Source organism: Pseudorasbora parva, chromosome 6 (assembly GCF_024679245.1).
Source record: "Pseudorasbora parva isolate DD20220531a chromosome 6, ASM2467924v1, whole genome shotgun sequence".
NCBI classification, from domain to species: Eukaryota; Metazoa; Chordata; class Actinopteri; order Cypriniformes; family Gobionidae; genus Pseudorasbora; species Pseudorasbora parva.
The window spans coordinates 19374178-19401647 of NC_090177.1; the positions used below are offsets into that span (position 1 = coordinate 19374178).

The 27470-nt window shown below is 37.4% G+C and overlaps 1 protein-coding gene and 1 non-coding gene across 3 annotated transcripts in view; one reads left to right on the plus strand and one right to left on the minus strand.

Annotated features, from left to right (window-relative positions):
* Positions 1-27470, plus strand: part of znf385a (zinc finger protein 385A) — a 115221-nt gene that overhangs the window by 54410 nt on the left and 33341 nt on the right. For both annotated transcript variants that reach the window (XM_067446003.1, XM_067446004.1), the window contains exon 2: positions 23523-23668. In XM_067446003.1, the coding sequence (XP_067302104.1) occupies positions 23523-23668 (146 nt within the window). The remainder of the gene's footprint in view (positions 1-23522; positions 23669-27470) is intronic.
* On the minus strand, positions 15123-15197 carry trnaa-agc (transfer RNA alanine (anticodon AGC)). The gene has a single exon. It is a non-coding gene; the product is annotated as a tRNA-Ala (tRNA).

The window sequence follows — 27470 nt, forward strand, 5'->3', positions numbered from 1 at the left end:
AACACTTTATTTTACAGTATCTTCATTACATATATTACATGTACTTACCATAGTAAAAACAGTAAATTATGCATAATTACATGCAATAAAATCAAGAAACCCTAAAACCCAAAAAACTCTACATGCAACAAAATAAAATAAAAAAACCTCTACCAAACCCTAATCCTACCCTATTATTATTATTATTATTATTATTATTATTATTATTATTATTTATCAGTGCTTAGTTATAAAATTACACTGTAACAATTACACCTTCAAATAAAGTGTAACCATAATTTCAAATATAAAGAATTATTTTAAATTGTGATATTATTTTTTGCTGTTTATAATGTATTTTTGATCAAATTAATGCAGTCTTGGTGAGCATAAGAGACTTTTTAAAAACATAAAACCAACCCCTAACTATTAGCATGAATGTATTTATTATAATCATATATCATATCTTATTTATATTCAATAGTAATGTTTTTTTTTTTAATTGCTGTACCCTAAAATAACTTTTTTAAACGTAATATATTTGGATTCTTTTTCTTAGAAGTTTTTGTTTATTTTTCAGAAGAGTTGCTTGACTGTTGTTGAACTTTGGTGCTTGTCAAGCTTCAAGCTCCTCAAACTTTAAAGAGGCGTCATGAACACTTGTATGTTGCGCTCTGTTGGGTTCATTGTCTGCAGTTGTGCAGATTCCTCCTCTCCTGGCTCACGGCACACGTAACCTTTCTGCTGTTCGCTTAGCCTTTCTGTTCTACCGCCCACCTGAGAGTGTGTGTGTGTGTGTGTGTGTGCAGAGGATTCTTGCGCAGTGTTGTCTAAAACACAGTCTAACAGTGCACAAAACACAGCTCTCATCCCAGAAGACTCTTCCTGGTGGAGACGATTGAAAAGAAGATTTACCGCCCCCTCCATACTCACTCACACTAGCTCCAGAAAATTCCAAATGTCTCATCCTCATGCTTCCTCTGTGAGCTCCTCCAAACTGTGAGTGAGTGTGTGTCTCTAGTGCAATTACTCAGATGATATCAGCTGTCAGTCAGTAACTCAAAGAAGAAGCTGGGCTCTTTTACATGATAATGGGTTGCCACATTCAATCAGGCCTTTGTGTGGCAGAGAGGGGGCAGTTGACTCATTAAAAAATGCAGCACAATAACAATGAAAGACGCAGCATCAGCAAACTTACACTTTTACACTGCCGTAGAGCTCTCTCTCTCTCCCTCTCACCTTTCCTTCTGCGTTTCTCCTTTTTCTGCAAAACTAGTGCAGGGTTGCGAGGAGGAAACACGATAGTGGATGAGAGGAGAAGAAGAAACAAAACAGTGTAAAAGAGGAGAGGAGGAAACCATATAGCAAAATAAGAGGAGAGGAGACGAGTGATGATATCAGTGAAAAAGAAGAAGGGGGAGTAAAAAAGTGAGAGAGAAGGAAAAACTGTAGGAGAGGAGCCGAACAGGATGGGAGAGGAGGAAAGAAAACTGTAAAAAGGAGAGGGTGAAGCAAAACTGTAAAAAGGAGAGGAGACAAGGAAACAAGACGAAATGATAGGAGGAAAGAACTGTAAAACAGAGAAAAGGACACAAATATGTAAAAAGGTGAGAAGAGGTGCAAACGGCTTAAAAGGTGAGGAGAAAACAATACCGTAAAAAGGTGAGAAGTGGAGAAAATGGCTAAGAAGACGATGAGGAAGCAAAAGTGTAAAAAGAAGAGGAAAGGAACGAGAAGAGAAGGAAACAACTACAAAAAGTAGAGGACAAAGCAGAACTGTAATAAGGAACGGTGTGTGTGTGTGTGTGTGTGTGTGTGTGTGTGTGTGTGTGTGTGTGTGTGTGTGTGTGTGTGTGTGTGTGTGTGTGTGTGTGTGTGTGTGTGTGTGTGACTGAAAGGAGACATGAGAATCCATACATGCAGTCCATACTCAAGGTTAAATGGGATTAGATCCTCCTGGAGCTGTGGATGTATTTTCTAGGTCTTGACAAGTAGCCTAAGGACGACTTATTAATACCTGGTTCTCACTGTTTATTGTCAGATGAATGTTAAATGTACGCTCTTCCTTCTGAGAATCGAACTATTCTGCAGTCAGTTATATTATGTGACAGCCTTCAGGGAGAGCGATGTGGAAGTGTGAGATTCATAGAAGCAGGTCAGGATTCCCTCTGTCTTTTCTTTCACACGCCACCTTTGGGACCTCTGCGTTCAAAGAGAATATGTTTTCAGACTAACCCAGTTCCCTGCTTGTTTTGTTTTTCTTATGCTCTCTTTCACTCTCTTCTCTATATTTCTCAGTGTCTGCTTCTCTCAGTTTTAAAGGATTAGTTTGACAAAAGATAAAACACATTTATTTGCCTTCATGTTGGTACAACCTGTATGACTTTATTTGTTCAGCGGATCACACAATGAGAAATTCAGAATAATATAAAGGACCTGGTCACTCTTTTGGAGTATTCAAGCTTAAAAAAAATTAAATAAATCATAAAGTTCTTTCCCTTTAGTGAGAAAATAAATGCCTCAGTTGTGAGTTGAACTCAACATCAGTCAGATTTGTGAATGAATCATTTAGGCCAATTTTGTGAAACAGATCAAAAATATACATTAAAAAGGCTTGAATTAACTAAATGGACATCACTAGTTTTCTCATGAACTCTTCAAAGATTTTTAGCAAATAATTTCTTATACGAAGCTATTGAAGAATGTAGAACCACTTTATATGGAAGCTTGTTTCCACCACAGAAAAAAAAAATGAATAGGGTAATTGCAACTCCTGACCTCGTCATACTTAGATTCTAGTCAGAATATAAGAGTCTGATACTGCTCCATTGGGATAGACCATAAATGGATAGACCTACAACCAGTCAGAGCAATTGAGTAAGTGACGTATGTTGACTTGGGCGACGCATGGTTGTCAACAGAACTCAACTGCATGCGCACTGGAAGAAGTAGAAGAAGATGATGAGTGTAAACTATTTTTGCCGGTGTTGTAAAAATAATTTAAGGATTAACTTACAACACAATCATAATTTTTGAAATAGTAAGGGTGAATGCATATACGAACGGGGTCTCTTTAGGATTAGAACGAATTCAACCCAAGAGCTCTTTAGTGACGTGAATGATTATGTTGTTATCTGTCCATCATCATATAAAGCCCGTCCTGACAAATTGATAGGTCCAGCAGCTTAGCATAGTTGCTTCACAACGGATGTAGTCCAGACCAAACTTCCCGAGCTCAAATGTTGTGGGCCTAAGCTCGACCGGCAACCATAATTGCAACTCTGACTTTATAATATGCAAATGCAAGATATAAAGTCAAAATTGTTAGATTTAAACATTCAATTCTGAGAAAAAAGTAGTTTTTCTCCTAAGAATGGGATGTTATAACTCTTGTAATTTGGTAGTTTATATCTTACAATTCTGAGAAAAGAAGCCAGAATTACAAGATCTAAAGTATAGTTCTCTAAAAACGTAAAAGCTATGAGATGTGTTTAAGGATTCGACACTTTAATAAATAAATAAAAAGAGAAGCACTACATTTACACTTCAGCTACTGCTATTAACTAATATGGAAACCAAGTGGTAACATGTGGAATGCAACGTTTCTGAATGGTTGATGAATTTATGTTGCTTATGTGGAGTTAACTATCTTCAAGTCATCGATTAGAATATTCTGTCATGATAATCTATAAATAGCTCATGTGGGAACTTGTAAGATGCCTTCAGAGCAAGATAATATATGATGCATGAAGACAGAACAGGGATAGTTTAGTTTAATTACGGTTATAACATATGTTGTCATCTTGATTTTATGACATGCTGTGGCATTTGTGTTACGTATTTTAATAAATGTGAAAAGACGAATGCGTCAAACAAAACAACAAACCTTGTTGTTGTCCCTACCAGCCGTTTGTTGTTGTCCTTAAAAAAATGTATTTCTGTAAAAGAAAATATCTCCCTTTGCATTGAACTTTGAGCGTTGTAACTTTGCAGATGTTGTTTATGCTCAAACAGCAACATTACACCATAAATAAAGTATTTTAAAAAGTGAACTCACAAAAAAAGATGTTTTTCATTTTAAAATAATAGTCCAGATCACGAGTAGTGAATAGGTAAAACTTACCTAATTAGTGGTGCATTCTATGAGTAAAAAAATTATTACTTATGTCTCGGACACACCAATATACGCTGTTCTTTTGAAACTTCTATTTATCAAGCTTAAAGGGGGGGTGAAACACTCATTTTCAGTCAATCTCATGTCAATCTGGAGTACCTATAGAGTAGTATTGCATCCTTCATATCTCCAAAAAGTCTTTAGTTTTATTATATTTATGTAAGAAATATGGGCTGTACCGAGTCTTTCGGAAAAAAACAAGCGCCTGGAGGCGTATCATGTGGGCGGAGCTAAAGAATGATGAGTGCGCAAAGCGGTGACGTCCTCAAGCGTGGAGAAACCCATGGATATCGATCCAGAATCAGATCCGGAGGCTGAAAAAAATTGAACAGGAGAAACAGCAACAGCAGGACGTCCGTCTCTGTGGAATGTACTGTATTTAGTGGCCTGTCAATTGTGTGTGTTTACTCGCAGTTTATGAGGACATGATTCGGTTTATGGATTATTGTATGCGACTAAACGGTAGCAAGCAAAACGGTTTTGCACGTCAGACTAGTGTAACGTTATACATAGAACAACAATGGAGTAACGTTAGCGCATTTGAATGATGAAGCACGCGATCGTGTCGTTTAATGATGTTTACTTACGCGACGATAGCCAACAGCACAGACATTTGAAGCAGTTTTACTCACCGACTGCTTCCAAAGCAGGACTGTGAACCTTTATCGCTGGGACCGCTCCGTCAAAAACACACTTCTTTGGTATGATTTGGTGAAGTCCTGCAACAGCAGTGACCGTGGAAATCCACTTTGTGACGCGACTGAAGCGATGTTGTGAAGCTTCCCGTCATTTGTACGTTCAAATCGGTTCAAATGCAGCGCTGCCTTCCCGGAATGCTGTGCTGAAGCGTTGAAGTTGCTTGATGTCACCCATAATAATAAAGTGGAGCGCAGCGCGGACTATAAACGACATAAGTGTTCACGGACGAGTGGATCTGCACCTGAGCGAGTGTTTATGGGCGTGCATTTCCTCTCTCACTCTAGTCACACGCGCGCACCCTACCGGGAGAAGAGCCCGTACGGCCCATACAAGGACCTTCCGCTCTGTCAACGTCAAGCCGAGCCATCCTCGAAAAAAACTCTCCGAAACTTGTGAGAAACCGGAAGGAGTATTTTTAACACAGAAATACTCCATCAAACGTCCAACATTAGTTTTTGAAACTTTGTCTATGTTTAGGATGGGAATACAAGTCTTTAACAGTGTAAAAAGCTCAGTATGCATGAAATAGCATTTAACCCCCCCCCCCCCCCTAAAAAATATGTATTGTGGTTTCTACAAAAATATGTTTTTGACTTTGATAATAATAAGAAATGTTTCTTCCGAACCAAATCAGCATTTTAGAATGATTTCTAAAGGATCATGGAAATAATTTTTCTCTGTAACGTTTGTGTGGTTAAGAAATAAAGGATCCTTTTGACTTGGAACAGTAAACAGCCACCTAGAAGTTAAGGACAAAGTTAAGGGCAGTCAGACTCCTGAGAACATACACTACTAACGTCACATTCAAAGAGCTCAGAGCACTTAAAGAGATTGGACTGGTGGCGTTAATGGTACATGGATGGAGCGCTAGATGCACTCGTTTATCATGCCACTAAAAACACAAAACCACTCTATAGATATGAACCTTCCTGTGCTCTGCAAACCCTCTTCCATTATTCATGTTCTGTGACGTATCAAAACCCATTCTGCAGTTTTTCTTTTTAAAGAAACAGTGGCTTATGTGGAGGCCTCTGGGAACTGCTAATAAAATGGCCAGTGGTGGATCATCTTACCCATGTTCCTCCATCTTATCTGTGCAGGAATCTCCCAGCCCTCTCTCTCCACTCCCCCGTAGATGAATTTGGCCTAATCCAGCCATTTGTGCTGAGTGATAGAATTTCATACCTGAGGGCAGTAGGCTTTGAGAACAAGGGTAAGATAGACAGGACGACCATTGTTTTACCTGGGCGTGCACCCCAGACTTTTAATAAGGGGGTGGGGGATGGGGGGGGGGGTATGAGCTGAGGAAGGTTATAGATGGATTGAGAGAGGATAGATGGGAAACTGCTGCAGGGGAAGTTCAAGCAGGTGGAGAAAGGGAATAAAACAAGGGAGTGGCCACGTTCCACGGCATTCGGTCAAAACTGCAGTGCTCTACAAATAAAACGGTTATTGCACTTTCAGGGCACAGGGCCAGATTAAAGATAACCGCATTATTCAGAGGGTCAGAGCAAAGACTCTTGAGACTGATTAAGGATCAAATGGTTGAACTCAGAAGTAACCGGGAAGCGTGTCGTTTCTGTAATTGGCAATGAGGATATGGATAAAAGGTGCATTAGATCATTAGCTGCCCCCTCCCATCTCTCTTTCTCTCTAACGTACATCCCCTTTTCAAAATCACCCAGAGCACTTCACGCCATCTTACCATCTATCAAAGACTCCGGTTTGCCCTACAGCCAGGAACATTCTCATAGATTACAGATGGATAAGAACGGATCATCTTGCCAGTCAAGCTGGCCCTTAGCCAAACATGGGCGATTTATAACAATAGGAAGAAAATTATAGAAACTCAAGGAAAAATAAAGGGGGTATAAAAGGTGGAGAGGAATGGGTGAGAGATTAATGAAAGCTAATGTAAAGTGAATCAGCGATGTCCTTATGGGATATCTGTCAGCGCCACAGCGCTTTGTGCCTGATAGGAATGCATTTGAGTGCATTTGGTACATTTGGTACTCTCACACACATGCATATTTTTGCCTTATGCAGCAGCATGTACAGTATGCGATCTTTTCTTATTAGCAAGTACTTGTTTTTCTGGTCTCTCGGTGCTTCTGTCTGTTTAGCGGTTGGTTTTCTTCTAGTAATAAGCAGGTTTCTTTAGTAAGCACTGACCTCAATACATCTATTTGTTTTTCTAAGCAAAGCAATCATTCCCTTGATGAAAACATCTGAGATAGATGAGTTACCCACAGCAGTACGCAATAATACGCCACAATAGCCACTATGAATGGATTTGGTGTATGAATCATCATGAGTCAGATGTATTTAGTGTGTTAAACTAATGTTAAAATTAGAATAGTTAATTATTGCTAATTTAGAATTTTTTTAAATATATTATAAATATTTTCTGTTTAAATCTGTTTTCTTAATATTTTAAATATTGTTAAATATTTAAGTGAGTAGTATTTTTGTAGTTCATTTTTAATAAAAAAACAAAAATCAGTTATACATTTTATACTTATTATTTTAGAATTTAAAATAATTGTACATATTTTCTAATATTTAAGTAATCTAATATTTTTTTTAGTTCCTTTTAATGCCAATTTTATTCTTATGTTAATTATAAAATAATAAATTTATAATAATTATTTTGTATTTACTTTACACAATTTTGTTCATAGTTTATATATATATATATATATATATATATATATATATATATATATATATATATATATATATATATATATATATATGTTTGTGCATGTGTATACAATATAGGGATGCAACAATACAGTTAATCCACGGTTCATATACCTCGGTTTTTAACCACGGTTTTCAGTTCGGTTAGTTTTTTTGCTTCTTCTTTTTTCTATTCTTAAGCGACATGCAGGAACAGAAAGGTATTAGTAATACTCTTTCTTTATTTTACTTAAAACTCTTGAAGAACCTTACATAAACTTAACTTTACTTAAAAAAAACTTGTACACATTCCTAGTGTATTGTATAATATAAAATATATATATATAGGATAAATATATAGATTTACAGTGGCAGCTCAGAGCTGTACAGTAGCATTTAATATGAATTTGAATGAATAAATGCTAAAGGCTAAAATTAAAACTACATATAGTCTTCAATATACAATATACATTGATTAAAAGCTACTGTATTATTACTTTATTCAAGAGCAGTGAGTGATTTTCTCTTTGTCTTTTGTTGTTTTATTAACATAATTTTAGAGTGTTCAAATCACTGCGCTGCTAAGACCTGCTCGCATCTGATCCAGACACACTCGATTTTACTTTTACTTTAGACATTACCGACTGTGTTTATAAGTTAAAGGAAGTGTATTCTAAGAGTGTGGCCAAAACTAGTACTGCAATCACTATCCCCTCTCCGCCTCCCTCTGACTCGAGGTTGCCAGGATCCAGCAGGAACGTTTGTAGCTGCAGCTGTGGTAACTAGAGCAGATCTGGCAACCCGGATGCAGAAACACTACTGACTTTGTGATTGGTAGATAGATTGGTGGAGGGTGGAGCTTCAGGTCAAAACACAACATGTCAACATCAACATCAGTTGAGGGCTGCAACAACAACTTTTAAATGACAATATCCTGGACGGACTGCTGTTGTCAGTGATAGAAGTATTTGAAATTAACATGATTTCTAGTGACATATCAGGGCCATTTTATGATTAATTGAAATATATTTCTTACATACAGTTTGTCAGTACAGTTTTACGTATGTAATAGTTTTACATACATACCTTTAACCTTGTGTGTATTTGACAGTAGCCTATTAGCGCAGTAAGACTACTTAGTCCAGTAATAGCGTGTTGGACAGGCGCGCACGCTCAGTACATGTAAAACGCGAATGAAATGTTTTCCCTGCAAGGCTTTAAAACGTGGCTGAACGTGCATATGATTGGATATTTGCTCATATCAGCACGTAGACTCACAGGCTTACTCAAACAGAGCTGAAATAAACAGAGAGAAATATTTTAAATGAGGAGAAATATAAATAATGATTTAAATGCAAAACCGAAAGAAAAAAAACGCAATTCACCAGCCCATGTTGAACCATGAATGCCGTACCGAATCATTCAATATTATATTGAGAATTGTGGCATCCCTAGTATATATATATATATATATATACTAAAATACTATATTAACTGTCAAACTTGTGTTTTAAACTGCCTGAGCAAATGTGCCATTTGCAAATAACTTTTTAGTTTTGTTCATTTATTTTCACTATTTTTTCTTATGAGCAACCTTAGTCATACTTGATGATGGTCGATGGCCAATATTCTAGCTGGTCCCTGTCTGGACTTGATGAGGAAGCATGTCTTGAGTGGCAGAACCCATCTCCCACGAGCCGTCCTGCTGTAGGGAGGAACCACCCTTGGGCCCCACAGTGGAGCCAAGACCAGATTTATCAGAGGATTAGGGTGTGAATCTGCTTCTGTGTCTGGGACACGTGCACGGAGCCCTGTGCTGTGAGGGGGAGGTATAACACGGGGCCGCTGACAGGGGGAGATGAAGACAGAATGTACCTGTGAACTTCTCTCCAACTTTAATCAGTTTCAGAGCGGAGCAAAGGTACTCTCAGCACGACTGCATCTGGCCTGTAACTCTACAGACAGACTCAGCACTTTTCCATGAGAGACAGACGGGTAATTAAAGCCTCACAGCCTTGATTCACCTGCTTATAAGATCAAAGCATGGTCCGTTCTGGGGCTTTTCGTCTTTGGTCGTCTATGATCTCAACGGGGTGTCATTACACACGTGTTGCCTGTCATTACTTCACCCTAATTTAGCCACTGGAAACCTTCCTGACTGAAAATAGGCTGTGCGGCTATATCTGTTTGTTTGTGTGAGTACTGAGGAAAATTACCTGACAGTTATGACACAGCAAGTGCTGAGGATGTTAGTAACATACATTTTAACAATAGCTCAGATTTTTCCAAAAACGTTTAGCTTTACACAAGCTCCTTTTTGGAATAGCAGTGTTAGTGTGATGCAATCTCTGTTTTGTCGCATTGTTTTGCACACACATAGCCTAGAAATCTAGACGCACCCTAGCGGCAGCAAATCTAATCTGCCGCGAGTATCGTCTAGCAACTCTCAATACACGTCTGAGCTGGAAAAACCAAACTCTGGTCAGGCCAATCACATCGTGTATAGAGTCGGTGGGCGGAACTTAACATAATGACGGCCAAGTTGCGCTTGCGTGCTTCTAGTAAACACAGAAACTGGAGAACGGCTGGAGAACTCTTTCGCATCGGCTTTGACGGCGACTCTGGAAGACTTGAAGTTGAGCTTTTCTCTGAAAAAAGAGACAAAGAACGGCACTGAAGTCAATCTTAAAAAGGGAAGATGTGTTCGTAGTTTTGCCGACAGGATACGGTGAAAGTTTAATCATTAACTAGCTCCACTTCACCTTCGTTGCTCTGGTTGGTTGTAGCGCTATACAATTGCAGTGCAGAGAGAGTTTGAAAGACAACCGTTTATCCCGCCCCTCGGATTGAGCCCTGTCAATGGTGAGTTTCCAGACCAAACATCTTGATGTGGGTCTGGCTTGTCGGGTAGCACACACAGTTTTGCATGAGGCAATAATCAAGCACACTTTCTCTTCTTCATAATATTCATATTTCAGTGTAGTTCATTTGGATGGTTCAGTTAAACTATGACCTACAAAAATGTATCACTTAATTTTGGTCACTGCAGTTCTTTTGGCACTTTGTCTTTTTTCGGTACAAAATAGTTAGTTAAACACTGCTATTCATCACAGTTTTTAAACTCTTTCTAAACTACCGTTGAAGTTTATGATATCTTTTGATATCTTTCAATAAATAAGGCTGTATTTATTTAATCAAAAATAAAGAACAGTAATATTTTAAAATAATTTTTTACTGAATATATATCTAAAATTCTGATTTTTTAGCATCATTACTCCAGTCTTCAGTGTCACATGATCCTTCAAAAATCATTCTAATATTTGATGCTTAAGAAACATTATCAATGTTGAAAACAGTGATGCTTAATATTTTAGTGGAAACAAAGTTTTTAAGGTTTTTTCGATTAAATGAAAAGTATAGTATTTATTTAAAATATCATTTTTTTAACTGTCAACCGAATGCATTAAACTTTTGTTTGATAACTTTTGAATGGTAGCATACCCTACACTGTAAAAAATTATTTAGAAAAAAAGTTACCTGGTTGCCTTAAAATTTTGAGTTCATTGAAATTAAAAAATTTGAGTTAATACAATGACAATTTTTTGAGATTCGACAAACTTTATTAAAATATTATTTGAAGATTTTGTAAGCATATTGGGTAATTGTGTGTTTTATTTCTGATGATGCAGCGAAACAGCCAAATAGTGCTATTTTCATATGTGCTATTTTTTATGTGATTCAGATACAAAAATATTTTGAGTTTCCATTTATTAAACAAATTTCCTTCATTGTATCAACTCAAATTTTTAATTTCAATAAACTAAAATTTTTAGGGCAACCAGGTTACTTACTTTTTTAAGTTAAACCAACAAAAACCAACCAAAATTTTTTACAGTGTATGAATAGCCTATGAATTTGTATGTTTCCCATTTTTCTATTTGCTGAATCTCACCAGAACTGAATGAACGATCTGAAAATCAAAAAGATATCCTAAATATTTAGCTATTGGTGCCTTTTAGCTAACAGGTATTTTATTGACTAATAATCAAGCTACCATTGTTTTTTAAACTGGTTAGCTACTTAAAACTAGCTTTTCAAGCTACAAAGTAGGCGTAGTTTTTTTTAAGTATACCTTAGTTAATAATGGGATATGGCTAGTGTTTTTCTGCGGTGTCACATGCAAACTTGACTCTGGGTTTAAGAAGTGAGGAGAGCTGCACTGCTTGGTGTGCAAGTCTAGTTTGTCTGTGTCCATTTAAAGAAGCGCTTAAATCAGATGGATCCCTGTTCAACACAAGCTCATTTAACACCCGCTTTCTTTTAATCTAATTTAGTCAGTGGCTGGATTTGAACTGATATGGTGACCTCCTAAATATGTGCACACACTGTAACCCAGTATATAATTCAGGTTGGAGTAAATCAATGTAAAATCCTGAAATTATAGCACCCATAAATATCATTTGGGCCATTATGACGGTGCAGCTCCCATAGGCGTATAATTTGTGGTGACAAATCACAGGTCTGACAGTACACACGTTCTTTATTTGTTTACTTCTCTTTGTCTCTCTTCCTCACACAAAAACAATTGGTTTAGCTGCTTCACACTTTTCTCCCGTAACCTTTTTTCTGTTTCTCTGTTGAAACAGTCAAGATAGAGTACCGTGTAGTGGAAGTGCGCTGTCGTGAATGTGTGTTTATGTATGTTTGTGTGGGTATGATGTGTGGGATTAATGTCAGACATGCTGGGGCTCATACCAGCCGCCCGCTGTAGCGTCTTGGAGGCTTATCACAGTCAATCATCTCTTTGTTCGCCTCACTCTCAGCACGCACACACACGGACCGCAGACGTGGCTCATATTCATATAGCAAGACATGATGGTCAGGATCCGAGGCTTCAAAGTGCTGAGCACATGCAGTTAGGGATGCAGTTGGGAAAAAGTTTTGATCTCCCTGCGAAACTTCTGAATCTCTTTGGGAGGGGTTGATACTGCAGGGCCTAAAGATAGAGAAGGGGAGGCTAATTGATTAAGAGCTGTGAAATAAGGATAAAAGGGATTTATATCCTGTTTGATATCTGCGGAAAGGGTCAGCAAGCAAGGTCACAGTAGCACCTCCTTGTGGCCAAATATAGCAATATAGCCAGACGATTCTGGTGACAGCGGAGATGTTCTGCTTTTAACATGGGTCATTTAAAGGGCTGAGACAGTCATACACTCATAGGTTATGTTTGGAATGTCACACTACCACGCTTATACTGTTTCTGTTGTATGCAGCATGCACGTATATTGCGCCCAGTATATGAATTTCTTATTAAAGGTTTGGGTTTAATACGATTTTTTATTATTGTTAAGCAACACAACTGTTTTCACCATTGATAATATAATAAATGATTCTTTAGCACCAAATCAGAATATTATATTGATTTCTGAAGGATCATGTGACACTGAAGACTGGAGTACTGGCTGTACATTGTAATATTATTTCACATAATACTATTTTTACTGTATTTTTAATCTAATAAATGATCATAAGAGACTTATTTCAAAAATATATATATAAAAACGAATGGCCTCAAATGGTATAAACCCCCAGACCAACATTCAGAACATAAAAAAAGCATACTAAGCAAAGAATATTATATTCCACAATGCAACTTGACTTTCCATCAACTTCGATTTTATCAATTCGTAATCAAATCAAATAACCTATTATCTGTTGTTCATTAAATAATTTAATTGAAAGTTGCAGGTTTAGTACTGTATATAATCTTTACATTTTAATGTTTTAATTTTCCATTAATATTTCATGATTCCAGACACAGCCAAAGATCTTGTATGTTGTCCTGCTCATTATTTCTTCTCATTGCTTTGCTTATATTTTATACATTGGACTGTACATTTCAAACTTGTACTGTTTTACACACTACAACTTTAACACTATTTTTAGGCAATGACAGTCTATACAGCATGGCATGTACTATACCACTCTACACATGTTCTTGTACAGCCTTGACTTGTTCATTGTTTGTTGCTTTTACCTTATATGCTGGACTATTGACATTAAGCAAGTGATGTTATATGCAGTTTCATATGTTATTCTTAACAAACCGTAGGCAAAATACAGCATGTACTTCACAGTACGCAATAAACAGCACACTAGCATTCCATTCTGAACACAGTGATCTTGTACAGTCTTGTCTCATTCCGTTGCTTCTGCGTTATACATTGGACTGTATGAATAAAACATTTAGCATTATGTTTCACATGATATTTTAAGCAAATAGTAGGCAGTATACTATCTTCTGCTCAGTACACTATAAGCAGTATGCTAATATTCAATTTCTAGACAATATCATTGGCTTTTATTTATTATTCTGTAGACACTGGACTCTAAATCTGTTTTTTTGGTAAGCTTTACGCATATATGTTTCTTCTCTATATTTGTTGAAACACTTGAGTTTAGGCTGAAGGAAGCCAGGCGAAGTGCAGCAGTGTCGAGAAGTGTGTTCATTCTAATTAAATGAGAATCTTAATGAGTAGCTCTCTCTACAGACCTCGAGCCACTTTCATGTGCCGAGTCTGAGTGAAGAAATCGAGCCAGTGGGTTAGAGAGGCAGCTGGTAACCCAGGCGCTCACTGGATTAAGGGTGTATTAAATGTTTAAAAGAAAAGAAAATGTTTCAAAAATGAACAGTTCCAGCTATAAAATCTGACTGAATAAGTAAGCAACTTTTATTGAAATGGTCCAAGCAACCGACAGATATGCTTTTTTTAAATTTTATTTGTCACAATTAAGCTGTTTCCATCCACCTATTTGTATGTGAACTTTGGGATATTAAAGCTGGATGAAAAATCTAAATTCTAAAAAATACACATAAAAAAGCTCAATTGAGGCAAATAATATTTTTATCCGATGAGAAGATATATGCATAAACTACGATGCAAACACATTTACAGATTAAATCCCTCGAAGCACAACAAAAAACACTCAACAGGGATGTGATTGGATAACTACTGACCAGTGGATCAATTTCATTGATCATTCTGAAATGCCTGAGCCAAAGTCTGTCATCAAAATGACCTCCCAGAACTGCCTCGCACGATTGCGTTCCCAAAACACCAGGCATCCGCCTCTGAAAGTTAGACAACGTGACAACGTGATATATGAATAAAAGAGTTACAGTGGCTTCCCAAATTGCAGAAACTTCCATTTTGAGGCTAATCTCATTCAGTAATTATTGATTACTTAACAAGGAACTATCTCCTAAATTCAATATTACTTATTACTAGTTTTTAAGTGTTAATGAAGTACTACTCATTAGTCCTTGCATTACTTCCTGCATATTTGCTTTAAATGATAGAACATTACCGAAATAATCTTTTTTAAAGTTGTAAATAAAACAAATATTGTACTGTGTTTTACCCTTTCAGTCCTACTACTTCAAAATTTCAGATTTAATTCAATGTGCTACTGTGCTGTTTCTTCTATTTGTGAAATTTACATTTACATTTATGCATTTGGCAGACGCTTTTATCCAAAGCGACTTACATTGCATTCAAGGTACACATTTTGCATTATTGTCAGTTCTTGCTTTCCCTGGGAATCGAACCCATGACCTTGGCGTTGCTAGCGCCACGCTCTACTGGTTGAGCTACAGGAAAGCCTTTACTAGCAAAATTTTTACAGGAAAATTTACTAGCAAAATTTCTACGCTCATTTTATTTCAGTGAAATAAGCTGATAGCGACCATGTGTTACATTGATTTAGCTTTATAAGATTGGGGTTGTGTCTTCTATTCTGAGGTTGGTTTTTCACGGTGAATTGCGTTGGCGGTCAGATGGGGGGCAGGCTGTCTTTTTCTGCCGTTCTGAGACAGGACTGGAATAGCGAGCAGCGTTATGCTGCCGTCACAGTAATTGGACCTAAATTGGTTAAATGAATGAGCCATTTCTGCTGCATTGGTCACAGCTGAGGACAGGACTGACATATCCCCTGATCCCCGACCGGACAGGTCTGTCAGCATACAGATGAATGAAAATAAAGAAATGAATTTTTTTCGATCAGCAAAAGTGATGAGTTCTGATGAATTTCAGTTGGAGAACTGATTTGATTGTTTTCCTTCGAATTTACAACTGTAGACAGTTGAAGACAAACCTTGACCTTATCACCGGATCTTGTCTGGCCTTCTTAGATTTCAGCTAATTAAATCTCTCCTCGGCACGAAAATGCACAGGCGTCAGCAGTGCACGATTAAACTGTCACTGGCAATATTAACAAAATTCACTGCACACACCTATTCTCAAACAAATGTAAATGTAACACAAAACTGTGTCTAAAAAGCTGCAGACACACATAATCATGATTTGCAAACACACTGTGCCGTTCTGTAATGGCGTGCTTTAATTAAAACATCCGAGATTCAAAAGCAAAATAATGAAAAAGTACAAAGAGTCTTTGTCCCATGCTGAGTACCTCATCTAATATACCCTAACTGTTCCTACTTACAGCTTTCATTTGATGGTTGAAGGAGATGGCACCTTTCTGCTGTAATACAAGCAATAAATACACAGAACATTCAGTCCTGGAATAGGCAGTGCAGATCTGTGACGTTTTTTACATAATAAAAATGTTAACTGGATCATGTTTTTTTTTTTTTTTTTGCCGTCTGTGCCACCAGTGGAACTAAATAGAATATCAATTAAATAATAGACAAATTCCAGCTGCTGTTTTGTGTCCTTGAAGAGGATGTTATTTTGTTCTATTTTTGAAGTGTACATACAATAGTCATTTTGAGAAATGATTTGGCTTTCGAGATCATGTGATGGGTGTGAAACCTGAGGTCTACTTTTAGTTAGTTACTCATCAGCACTGAATGCCGTTCTAAAGCTCATCAGGATGGCCAGGAATAAAGTACATAGAGCTGGTGAGAGACAGACAGACAGAGAGCAGTGGATTCAGAGGGGACTAAACATCGCTCCGCATCTCTCATCTCATTAATCTGCATTTGCTCCAATCTCACTCTTCTCTGGATCATCTGCACGACAGGTGCTCAGTGAGGGGCTCTGAGGGACCTGGCTTTCACTCCTCCCTTTGCTTGCCTGCTCTCTCCCTCTCTTTTTCTCTTACTCACTCGAATTTGTTCAGGACCACTGCTGCTTGCCAGGGGACATCTGTGTTCATCCAAAGCCAGCCATCCTTTCATCCCTTTCTTTTACCCTTTCTCTCATTTCGTACTGTTGCATTCATTGCATCCCTCCTTCACTCATGTTCCACTTGTTTTACCTGAACGTACAGAAGGGAACAGTGAAGAGAAGAGAGAAAATAAGTATATGACACTTTCTGGGAACAGGATACAAAATAGATATTTGAGTCATTTTAATCAAGTCATTTTGCCTTGTTTTGTTTTCTAGTTTATGCAGAGTTACATTTGTTTAGCTCTCCTAAGAGTTCAATTTCAAATGTAATAATAATAATTTATTGTTGTTGTTATCTTATTTTGGGTTTAATTTGCAACTCTTTTTATTATTATTTTTATTATTTTAATTATTAATAAATATAATTTTATTATTATTATTATTATTATTAATGAATTAGCATTATTAGCTTAATTTGGGTTTGCAACTATTTTGACACGATTGGAATGTTTACAAGAATAATAATAATTATTATATTTTTTTCAACAAATTGGGTGTCTTAATACAATTGAATGTAAAATGTATATAAAAACAATCCATGCATGTTGTTATTATTATTATTTTAATTTTAATTATTTTACTTGTTTCTCATCTCTCTATCACTAAAAAGTAATTCAGGGGACCCACCACAATTTTTACCTGTTAAGCTGCAAAAAACTTAAATTAGATACAAACTAATACAAGGGGTTTCTACTGATACAAAGTTAATCGCTGAAGTAACCCTTTAAGGAAATTAGGCAGTGGATTTCTAGTTCCCAGAATGCTTTTATAGGAATGGATAAGGGGAATAAATTTTGAAATAAGTGTTAATTTATTTGTTTAATGCTGTTATGTTTGACATTTAAAAGAGTTTCTGTAGTGTTCAAAGTTTTTGGGGTTACCATTGTGCTGAAGAGTATACGTTAGTGATAATCCAATGCACGGCGTAGAGGCGAAGAACTGCCCGATGCGAAGCGCAGGGTGGTTGCCTCTAGGTCATTAAACGGTTTTACTGCACACCTTTCAGCCAATCGGAATCGAGTATTTAAACAGACCATGGTATAAATGAAGGTAAACACTACATTGACACTATTAAGCAACGACTGCGCTGTAATGCCAGTGACAAGTAATAAAAGTGTTGGATTTACATGATTTAATCATGTACATCAGTTCCACATGAATCAATTAAGTTAAACAAACATAATTTGTTCACATAACTTCAACATCATGGAATCAAGTAATTTTTATGTGAGTAGTCTCAAAATGATGAAACAGTGAAACAGTGTTGTGCACAGTGGGGCTTGAGACAAGCTTATCAAATCACAAGCTTATTTTGTTTTTGTATATTTTTGGGGTCACTTCACTGATGAATTTATAAGACTGTACTATTTAGCTTTCATTCTGTTAGTCAGCAATAGCACATAATAAACATTTCAAGTGATATGAAATGCTCTTTAATGACAAGTGCTGTCTCAGTCCACAGCCTAAGCAATCGCTCCGCTCTTCTCCACTATGGCATAGTATAATTTAAATGGTTCTAATTATTCCAACATAATAAAACAATATAAAGTCTCCCCCTTATCTAATTTTGCCCCCCAAAAAACACAAAACAACCCTTAAGTTCAATAATTTTACTCTTCTCGTCAAGTCCCAAGCAAAGGATGCTGGGAACTAGTTTCAGCAAAAAATCATCTTGCACTTGATTGGTTCAATTAACCCCAAATAATGTAATCTAGTAGATTGCACATTTGAGAGAATTACATTTTGAAACACAATTTTGTTAGGTAGATCGCAAATAATAAGATTATGTAAATTTGACAATTGTAAATTATGTAAAGTGTTTTCCTTTTTTTTCAGTGTACTTGTTCATTAAATATACATGTTGAGTAAGTTATGTTAGTACACTGTAAAAAAAAAATATTTAGAAAAAAGTTACTTGGTTGCCTTAAAATTTTAAGTTCATTGAAATTCAAATTTTGAGTTAATACAATGAACATTTTTTGAGATTCGACAACCTTTATTAAAATATTATTAAAAGATTTTGTAAGCATATTGGGTAATTGTGTGTGTTTTATTTCTGATGACGCAGTGAAACATGCCAAATTGTGCTATTTTCATGATTTATCAAATTTTTATGTGGTTCAGATACAATAATATTTTGAGTTTCTATTTATTAAACAAATTTCCTTCATTGGAAAACTTAAATTTTTTATTTCAATAAACTCAAAATTTTAAGGCTTTTTGAGTTAAACCAACAAAAACCATTTTTTTTTTTTACAGTGTATGTGTTATGATAGCTGTTGATTTGAACTGAAATTAACTGTAATCGACTTTACAAAATTATTAAGTTCTTCAAACTCAATGTAGCTTGTTGATTGAACATAAATTCACTCAAAGTTGTCATAACTCAGCATATTTTCATTTTTTTATTTGTTGTGGTTGTTGTTGAGCCAACAAATTATTTTTAGAGTGTAGAAAGGGTGCAAAATGATGAGTGTAAAAATTATAGAGTGCCAGCACAATAATGACAGCAATTTGTACTCTCTGCGTACTGTATGCATTGAAATTTGCAATAATGTTGCTCAAGGGAGTAGTCTGAGGCCAGAACTGGGGATTCCTCTCCACACCTGAAGAAAACACGTCACTGATTTCTGCTCCAATGCAACCAATTAAACTACTGACCTCGCAGTTTGAAGGTGACCAGCCAGCTAATGAGATACAGCTCAGTGCCTTGTTTTTAACCGTACCATCTTTTTATTTTTCAGCCATCGCAGAAATCTTCCCTCTTTTCCTTTCGTGGCTGTGTCAGCCTTGACCTCATCATGATTATTCCTTATCTCCAAACCATTTCATCCTTATCTTCCCCCACGCTCCTCACAATTACGCCAGCCCTCAGAAAATGTTAAACGCATGGGGTAAGAAATAGGATTGCCAAGCTTCAGTATTAGAGAGCGACAGGCACGCCCGAGATTCCATTTATCAGGCCCAAACAGGCTCAGAATTATTTGAGTTTGTTGAATCGCTTCCCCTCGCCTTTGATCTTCCTGTGCCCTTCTCTCTATTTATAAACCCCTCCTCCCCCACTCTTTCTACAGCACTTCTCCCGTATCCACACACAACCCTGGATCATTCTCTCCCAAATCCTCTTCCCAAAGATTCCTTTCACAGCAGCGCCCTCATCCCTGTGCGCGTTCGTCCTTCGGTCCCTGGCTGCCCCCTTGCCGCAGGATCTTTAAACGGGTGATTATGGCCCCGGTGTGTGTTGCAGGATTCCTAGCATGTCACTGGCTTTAAACGACAACCAAAGCCCCGTCCTCCGCCCCCCCTGCTCCAGCCCGATCAGGTTCCCGCAGCTTGTTAGGAGAATCAGACTCAGATACAGTGGCAGAACAACATCTCCTCGTGCGCCACATGGGCTTGATGAGGCTTTTAAGACCGCTGGCATTATCATCAAGACACTTTGTCTGTCAGCAGATGATCTTGTAGTGTTGCAGTGTCCAATCAACGTGCTCGTTTGAATCCATTGATCCTAGTTGTCATTGTGCAGGTTTAAGACGCGTTCTAGCGCCATACGTTATCTGAACAGTAAGTATAAACTCTTATTCCCCTTTTTATCCTACATAAACGCATGACACACACACGCGCTCACATGCACTTACCCTGTCACGGTGATTTACAGTGTGAGCTGGGCCCTGAAAGTGTTCTTTAATTTAATGAGGTAATTATACACTAGGGGCAGGAAGCAGACTGAACCTGATTTATGCATGCTGGCCGTGTTGTTTAGTCACACACTTTGACTCTGCTGCAAGGACAACTGTCCCCCACACACTTGCTCTGCTCCCCTCTGTGTTTCTCTCGACATCTCTCTTGGTTGTCAACAAATCTGTGTCGTTTCTCAGCTGGCATGTGAGCGGACTAAACGGGTTTGGGTCTTCTCTCGTTGGATCAGTCACACATGTCCTGAATTATGTCAGCACTCTATTGCAGAGACAAGCAAACAGTGCCAGCCAAAGTGGGGGTTTACATTAGAACTTAGTCTTCTGTCTTGTTTACGTGGCTGAAGGGGGAATTGGACATTCAGACGTCGCCTAACTATTTTCTCTTTAATGGATTGTTCGTTTAAATTTAAGTTATGTTGTTATGTATGGTAATTCATACTGAATGTGGTTTTCAAACTCCAAAAATGACACACAAAAAAAGATGTTATCGGTTAGTAAAAACATAAATACTGTGAAATATTATTACAGTTTAATAACTGTTTTCTATTTTTAAACATATTTTAAAACATTATTTATTCCTGTGGTCTCAAAGCTAAATTTTCAGCATAACTCTTCAGTGTCACATGATCCTCCGAAACGTCTTATTATTATTACCAATAAAAACAGTTTTTTTTAAAATAACCAGGATTTTTTAATAAATACATGGTATTAATAAAGGTGCACTAGTATTTTTGCAGTAAAACATCCAAAACCCACTGGCCAGTGTATTTTGTTCAGTTGAGTACTTATATCCCAAATGTTTCCAACTATTTGTAAATTGTGAGAAATTGCTATTTTGACCAAGGACCCGGGACGTCTGAGGGAGTCGCCTGTCAATTGCATCATATCTGTGTTACCCTCGGTTTCCGGTTTTATTCTGCAGAAACTCTTTACTCTTAGCAGTTTGCAGCCGCTGAGCGAACGCACAGAGTAACGTCATAACATAATTTTAAACACACTCAAATGTATCTAATATGATAAACAGAGCTGCGTTACCTCATACACATGACCGGAAAAGCGTAAATAGTTTTTGTGTGTTGTTCATCTCATTAACAATCGCTCCAGCGGCCTTGCTCAGCTCCACAACACTCAGTCCTGCTCTGCTTCATACTACAGTGACGTTAATAACCGCATCCATCAACATGATTTCTGCCATGAGTCCTATCCACGTCCCAAGATTCTGCGCTCAAACTTGGTGTCATCTGTTACATGTATACCTGTCTGTTTGTGTTTTGAGTTCAGCCCCCGTGACCTAGTTTCTCCCTAGTCTTCCTAATTAGTAATGTCTATCACCTGTGTCATGTCAATCACCTTGTTAGCCCTGTGTATTTAGATTCCTGTTCCAAGTCTCCTGCGCCTTCGTGAGTTTGACATTTGCACCACAGTCTGTAACATCACCAAACTATGCCTTTGTTTTAAATAGGCGCCCTCTAGTGGACAGAAATGTTGCATAGTGCACCTTTAATGAAATTTCAAAAGTATAATATTTAGTAATATTAATAATAAAGTATAATATTTAAAATATTTTGTGATATTACAAATGTCTTTATTGTCTTGCTAAACCAGTATTAATTTATTAAACAGTTACACTTAACTTTTAAACGGAAATAATATATATTATTTTCTAATCCTTCATTGGACAAATAACCACACTTGTTTCAATATTGAATCCAATATCGATGAAGGTGAAGGATTAGAAAATAGTAATGACTAACATTTCAGTCTGCATGGCGTTTGAAGGCTTGGAATACAGTCATATGGATCACTTTTTGGAATCTTATGAAATCTTATCATATTGTGTTTTTATGTCCTTTTGGAGCTTGAAAGCCCCTGGTAACTATACAATTAAAGAAAATGTCTTCTTTTTGTGTCCAATGAAACACAAACAACATCTGAGGATGAGTAAATTACATAATTTCCATTTTTAGGTGAACTATCCCTTTAAGGCACACTGCGGCACTTTTGAAGAGAACCGTTTGCAGCAAAAGGGAGTATTTAGAGTGCAAGTCATGTGACTTTAGTTGAGCACTGCATCAGGGACCAGCAATGCCCACAAGCGACCACTGGCACTTTCTCTCTCTCACCAGCAATCTTGCAACCAGTCTGCCTCCTTATTCCTGCTCTTCTCTTTCTCTCCCTCGCTCTTTATCTCCCTGTGTGCTGTGCAGCCAGTGAGGAGTCTTGCATGCCTAATTTGAGTTAACGATGCCAAGGCTCGTCCAGGCCTGAGGCTCCAGCAGGAGAGCAGGAGGAACAGCTGTGGCCAGGCTGAGGCAGCATATCTCTCCAGTTCTATCTCTATTTCTCCTCCGTCTCCCCGCTCATCCTGACATGTATGCCCACAGCAGTCTCGACTGCAGCACAGCCTAATGACGTCTTCTACGTGAAGAAACCTTCTCAACGGCGCTCGGAAGTGCTGGAGAAATCAGGAGAGAGTAGAGGCTTGACGAGCAAACTTGAAATAGAAGCGGAGAAGGGCAAAAAAAATCATCCTAGATTAAGAAGGAGACAGGCAGCGAGAGGGAGAGAGATAGAAGGGAACAGATTTAAGACTGCAGGGAATTCGAGGCGAGGAAAATCCAGCAGCAGAAATTAAGCAGCTTAAAGTAACTGCTCGCTAAAGCTTAATTCTGACGAGAGGGTCCTCGCACGGTCTCATGCAAGAGGTTGCGCGGGCTGTAAAGGATAAGAGGAGACAGGCTGACAGGGAACAGAGACTCGGTGATGTGGATTGGGAAAGGGGGAGCGGGAGAGATAGAGAGAGAGAGAGAGAGAGAGAGAGAGAGAGAGAGAGGGAGAAAGAGAGGGGGCTGTTTCATAACCAAAGGTTGACATCTCTCTGATGAGTTTTATGCTGACAAAAAAATGTGTCAGCACAGCCACCTCTGAGCCTCCGTGTTTCACCTCTCTATGGCATAAAAATCTAAATTTGAGCGCTTTATTCAGGCTTGATGCTCCCAATTTAACCCGATGACGGGATTTTAAGCTCATTTGAAAAGTTTAAAGTAAGAATTAGTGAGTTTGGCTCCTTTAACTTCATTCTTCTTGTCTCTGCAGGAAGCATCAACCGAACTGGGGCTGTCCCTACATTTCTGCGGACGCCCACTGTCCTCCAGCCTCATCTGGATATGAAGCCTTTCCTACAGTTTCAAATGGAGGCAACTCCGCCACACAGCGTTGGGCTCTTCCACAACTTCAACGCGGTGAGATTATGCCTCTGAAACATCTCTATTGTGTTGCATTATTGCATTTCTTTGATCAAATTAACAAATTATATATTGATAATTTTTTTTTTTTTTTTTGGAAAGAAACACTGCCTGGCCAATAATAACATCACAATATGTATTTCCATTATATTCCATATATTTAGCTGCATCAGTTTTGGTCAGGATCTTTTATTGACAATGCAAGTGTTAAACTCTCTGTAAAGTCTCCTCCAGCACATCCCAAATACTTTTTTAAGGTCTGGACTCTGGACTCTGCAAATTCATCTTGGAATATGGCCATAATGTGTCGACCTTCATGGTTGTTTAAGAAATGAAAAGCTATACACATTCCATCAATTGGGGTTTGAAGAACTGTTGCCAAAGATATAACATGCTAGAAACATAATAATCACTGGAATAAGGATCCAATCTTAGACTCTTACAATGTAAAGGCTCTCTGTTTTATGTTTATAAAAAATAGATGAAATCTTTACATTTATTATTAAATCATTATTCAACTGATTTGTTGAATAATGAAAAGTTACACATAAAGACCTAGAATTAATTAAAAAAGCCGGTAAATTCCGAAAAGAAAAAAAAAACGTATTTATTTTTATTTTTTAAAGAAAATAATACTTTTATTCAGCAAGGACACGTTAAATTGATCAAAAGTGACCATAAAATTTATGATGTTATGATTTCTATTCCAAATAAATACTGAACTTTCTATTCAATAAAGAATCATGGAAACTATCATGGTTTCACAAAAATATTAAGCAGCACAACTGTTTCACTAACATTGATAATAATGAGAAATGTTTCTTGAGCAGCAAATAAGCTTATTAAGAATGATTTAGATCATATGGCACTGAAGACTGGAGTAAAGTGTGCCATTATATTAAAAAAGAAAATGGTTATTTTAAATGATATGTCAAAATTTCAGTTTTTACAGTTTTTCATGAAATAAATGTAGCCTTGAGCAAAGAGACTTTCAAAAGCATTGCCAATCCCAAACTTCTGAACAATAGTGTATATAACAAAGAAAATGGCTTTTAAATTTTTAGCTTTAAATTAATAAATAAAAAGTGATACTGCTTTGCATGCAGGAGCAGTATTAAAACGATACTAATTTCCATGTCATTCCAAATCCAAACAGTGGAACATAAACGGGAAACAGTGAAGATGATGATTGTAACTGTCAAGATCTTCAAAGCGCATTAAAGTATTTAAGTTTTCTAAAGCATTCTCATTACTTCCAAAAAGAAATCTGATCACATCGATAACCTTAAACCACTAAGTCTGTTTGTGATAGCTGGCTTGTTTGTGTATTTGAATTTTCCCGACTGCTTTCCGTTGGCCAGTGTAATGCTGTATGAGTTCTCTCATGTCACTGTGACTTATAGTTAATCATTTTGATTAGCATGCAGCTCATTTCACTCACTCAGCACTTTTACTCCAAGTCTGTTCCGCCCATTTCCCAGATTGCATTCTGTTATGTAAATGAGGATGCTGGTCAGCGAATTGAACTGGAAAGGTCGTGGGATCTGAGGTGTCTGTAGTACATATTCTCTCTTCCATACATTTGCATGCACTTGTTGCCAGTATGAAAGATGGCATGCCCCTTGGCACAGTCTCGGAAAACTGCAGGAAGAAACACTCTATACACGCAGCTCAAAAAATCCACATAACATGCCTTCCAATTCTGCCACATTATTTTCTTTTTAGTAAAAGCCAAGGGATGTTTAAATGTTTTGAAATATGCATGAGATTGTGAAAGAGTCAGCATCTGAGGGCTTAATTACTATCTCTTGTACTTTCGCCATTTATTAAATATTCAGACACGGAGCTGTAATCTTTAGATTGAGGCCGTTTTAGCATTGCAGTAGGTTATTAATCACAGCAGTTAAAGGCTCAGTGTGAGACTGACCGGGTGTCCGACAGCAACATGCTCCTGAAGCCCAGTAGGGGGCGATGTTGGAGTGGCTGGAAGGACAGGCTGACCTCTCTCTAGGACACTGCTGAAAGCACACTGCAGTGTTTACGCTATTGTCTAATGGAATACTGACATTTACAAGAAATCCCTCACACAAGTTGTAATAGATAGGCTTTTACTGAAGTATTTATATAATGTTTGCTAAATATATATATATATTCATTCTATCAATCATTTATTTATCACACATTCTAAAAAACTGCTGTACAAGAAAATAAACCTTTCATACACAAAATTAGAAGTATAAAAATAAGTGAATGCATATAAACTAATCGTGAAATGCCTGCTACTAAGGTTCAGTGTGTAGTTTTATGAGGATCTATTGACAGAAATGCAATATAATATACATAACTATGTTTTCAGTGGAGTATAAAAAAGTATCTTACATAATGAACTGTTATGTTTTTATTACCATAGAATAAGCCGTTTCTATCTTCATACACCGCGGGTCCCTTTACAGTGAAATCGCCATTTTGCGCAGTCATGTTTCTACAGTAGCTCTAAAGAGACAAACTTCTCTACAGAGTGCTAGTCACTTTCTGCTCTCTCTAGCCCCGTTTCCACCGAATTACCTTGAACAATTTCTACCAGGAACATTTTTACAGGAACTTTTTTAAAGGAACTGTTTTTTCCTCCAGACCTGCTACTGTCTGCGTTTCCACTGTTGTCTAAAGTACTGAAGTCTGAAGATTAGGCAAATTAGTCCGGTGATGTAGGACTGCGCACGACTGCTCCTCCCAGTCAGTGACAGACAGTAATCATTTTTGCGCAATGCTGTCTGCAACAATAACAAGTATGGAGGAGATTCAAGTTGTGCTGCTTTTGCTGGTTATATATTGGTTTACTAAAAGAGGTAATTTACAAAACGGCGGAAAAGAGCACTGATACTAAAACGTATTCTGAAAGCTTGTAAAGCTAGATATTATCAGCTATACGGACATTGACCGTGAGATGGCTGAGACGAACGCGTGCCATCAGACTGATATTTACTGAATACAGAACTAACTTCGCAGAAGACTTTTAAAAATGCCGGTTGAAATAAAATGCTGTGTGAGCTAAACCAATCAGCATGTTTAGTGCCCAAGTCCCGCCCTCGAAAGTTCCTGAACTTTGAAAAAGTACTACCTCGCGAGCAGGGCCGTTTGGAGGGGGAAATATTTACCCGGAACTTCATTTAGACCCTAGTCGAAACACCGAGTACCACTCCAAAGTTCCTAGTTCCTGGGGAAAGTTCCCGTGGTGGAAACGCGGCTTCTGACAACGTCATCTTTGTCCTGTGTGGCCACCGTAGCTTCGCTATGTGCTCCAAAAGGCGGTGGGGAGTTGCAATTCACAACCTCACCGCTAGGTGCTGCTAAAATGTACACACTGCACCTTTAAGACGTGATCTGAACATCTATACAGAAGTTGAAGGTCATTCAATGGTCTAGGAGACATAACTTCAAATGCAACTCTAGTGAATCGGTTAGGTCGAATAGGTCAAGTAAATAATCAGATTCATAAAAATGATTCATGTACCATGCTTTTTTTTTTTTGTCTCAGTTATGTAAATTAGGGTGGCTTTGTTTTACTTTTAAAATAAATGTATCTGTTGAAGTCTACTGTCACATACTGAGAATGTTTGTTCATTGTTCAAATGGCTCTGATTAAACAATAACTGATATTCTTAGATAGTTACATTTTTGTTATTAGTAAAATATGCTTGTATAAACTATAATTTTTAATTCTCTAAATTATGATAAGCTTTGCTTGGCACGCTACAGTTTCAACGCAGCTTCCTCAACACTGCTTATAAACAAGATTTGC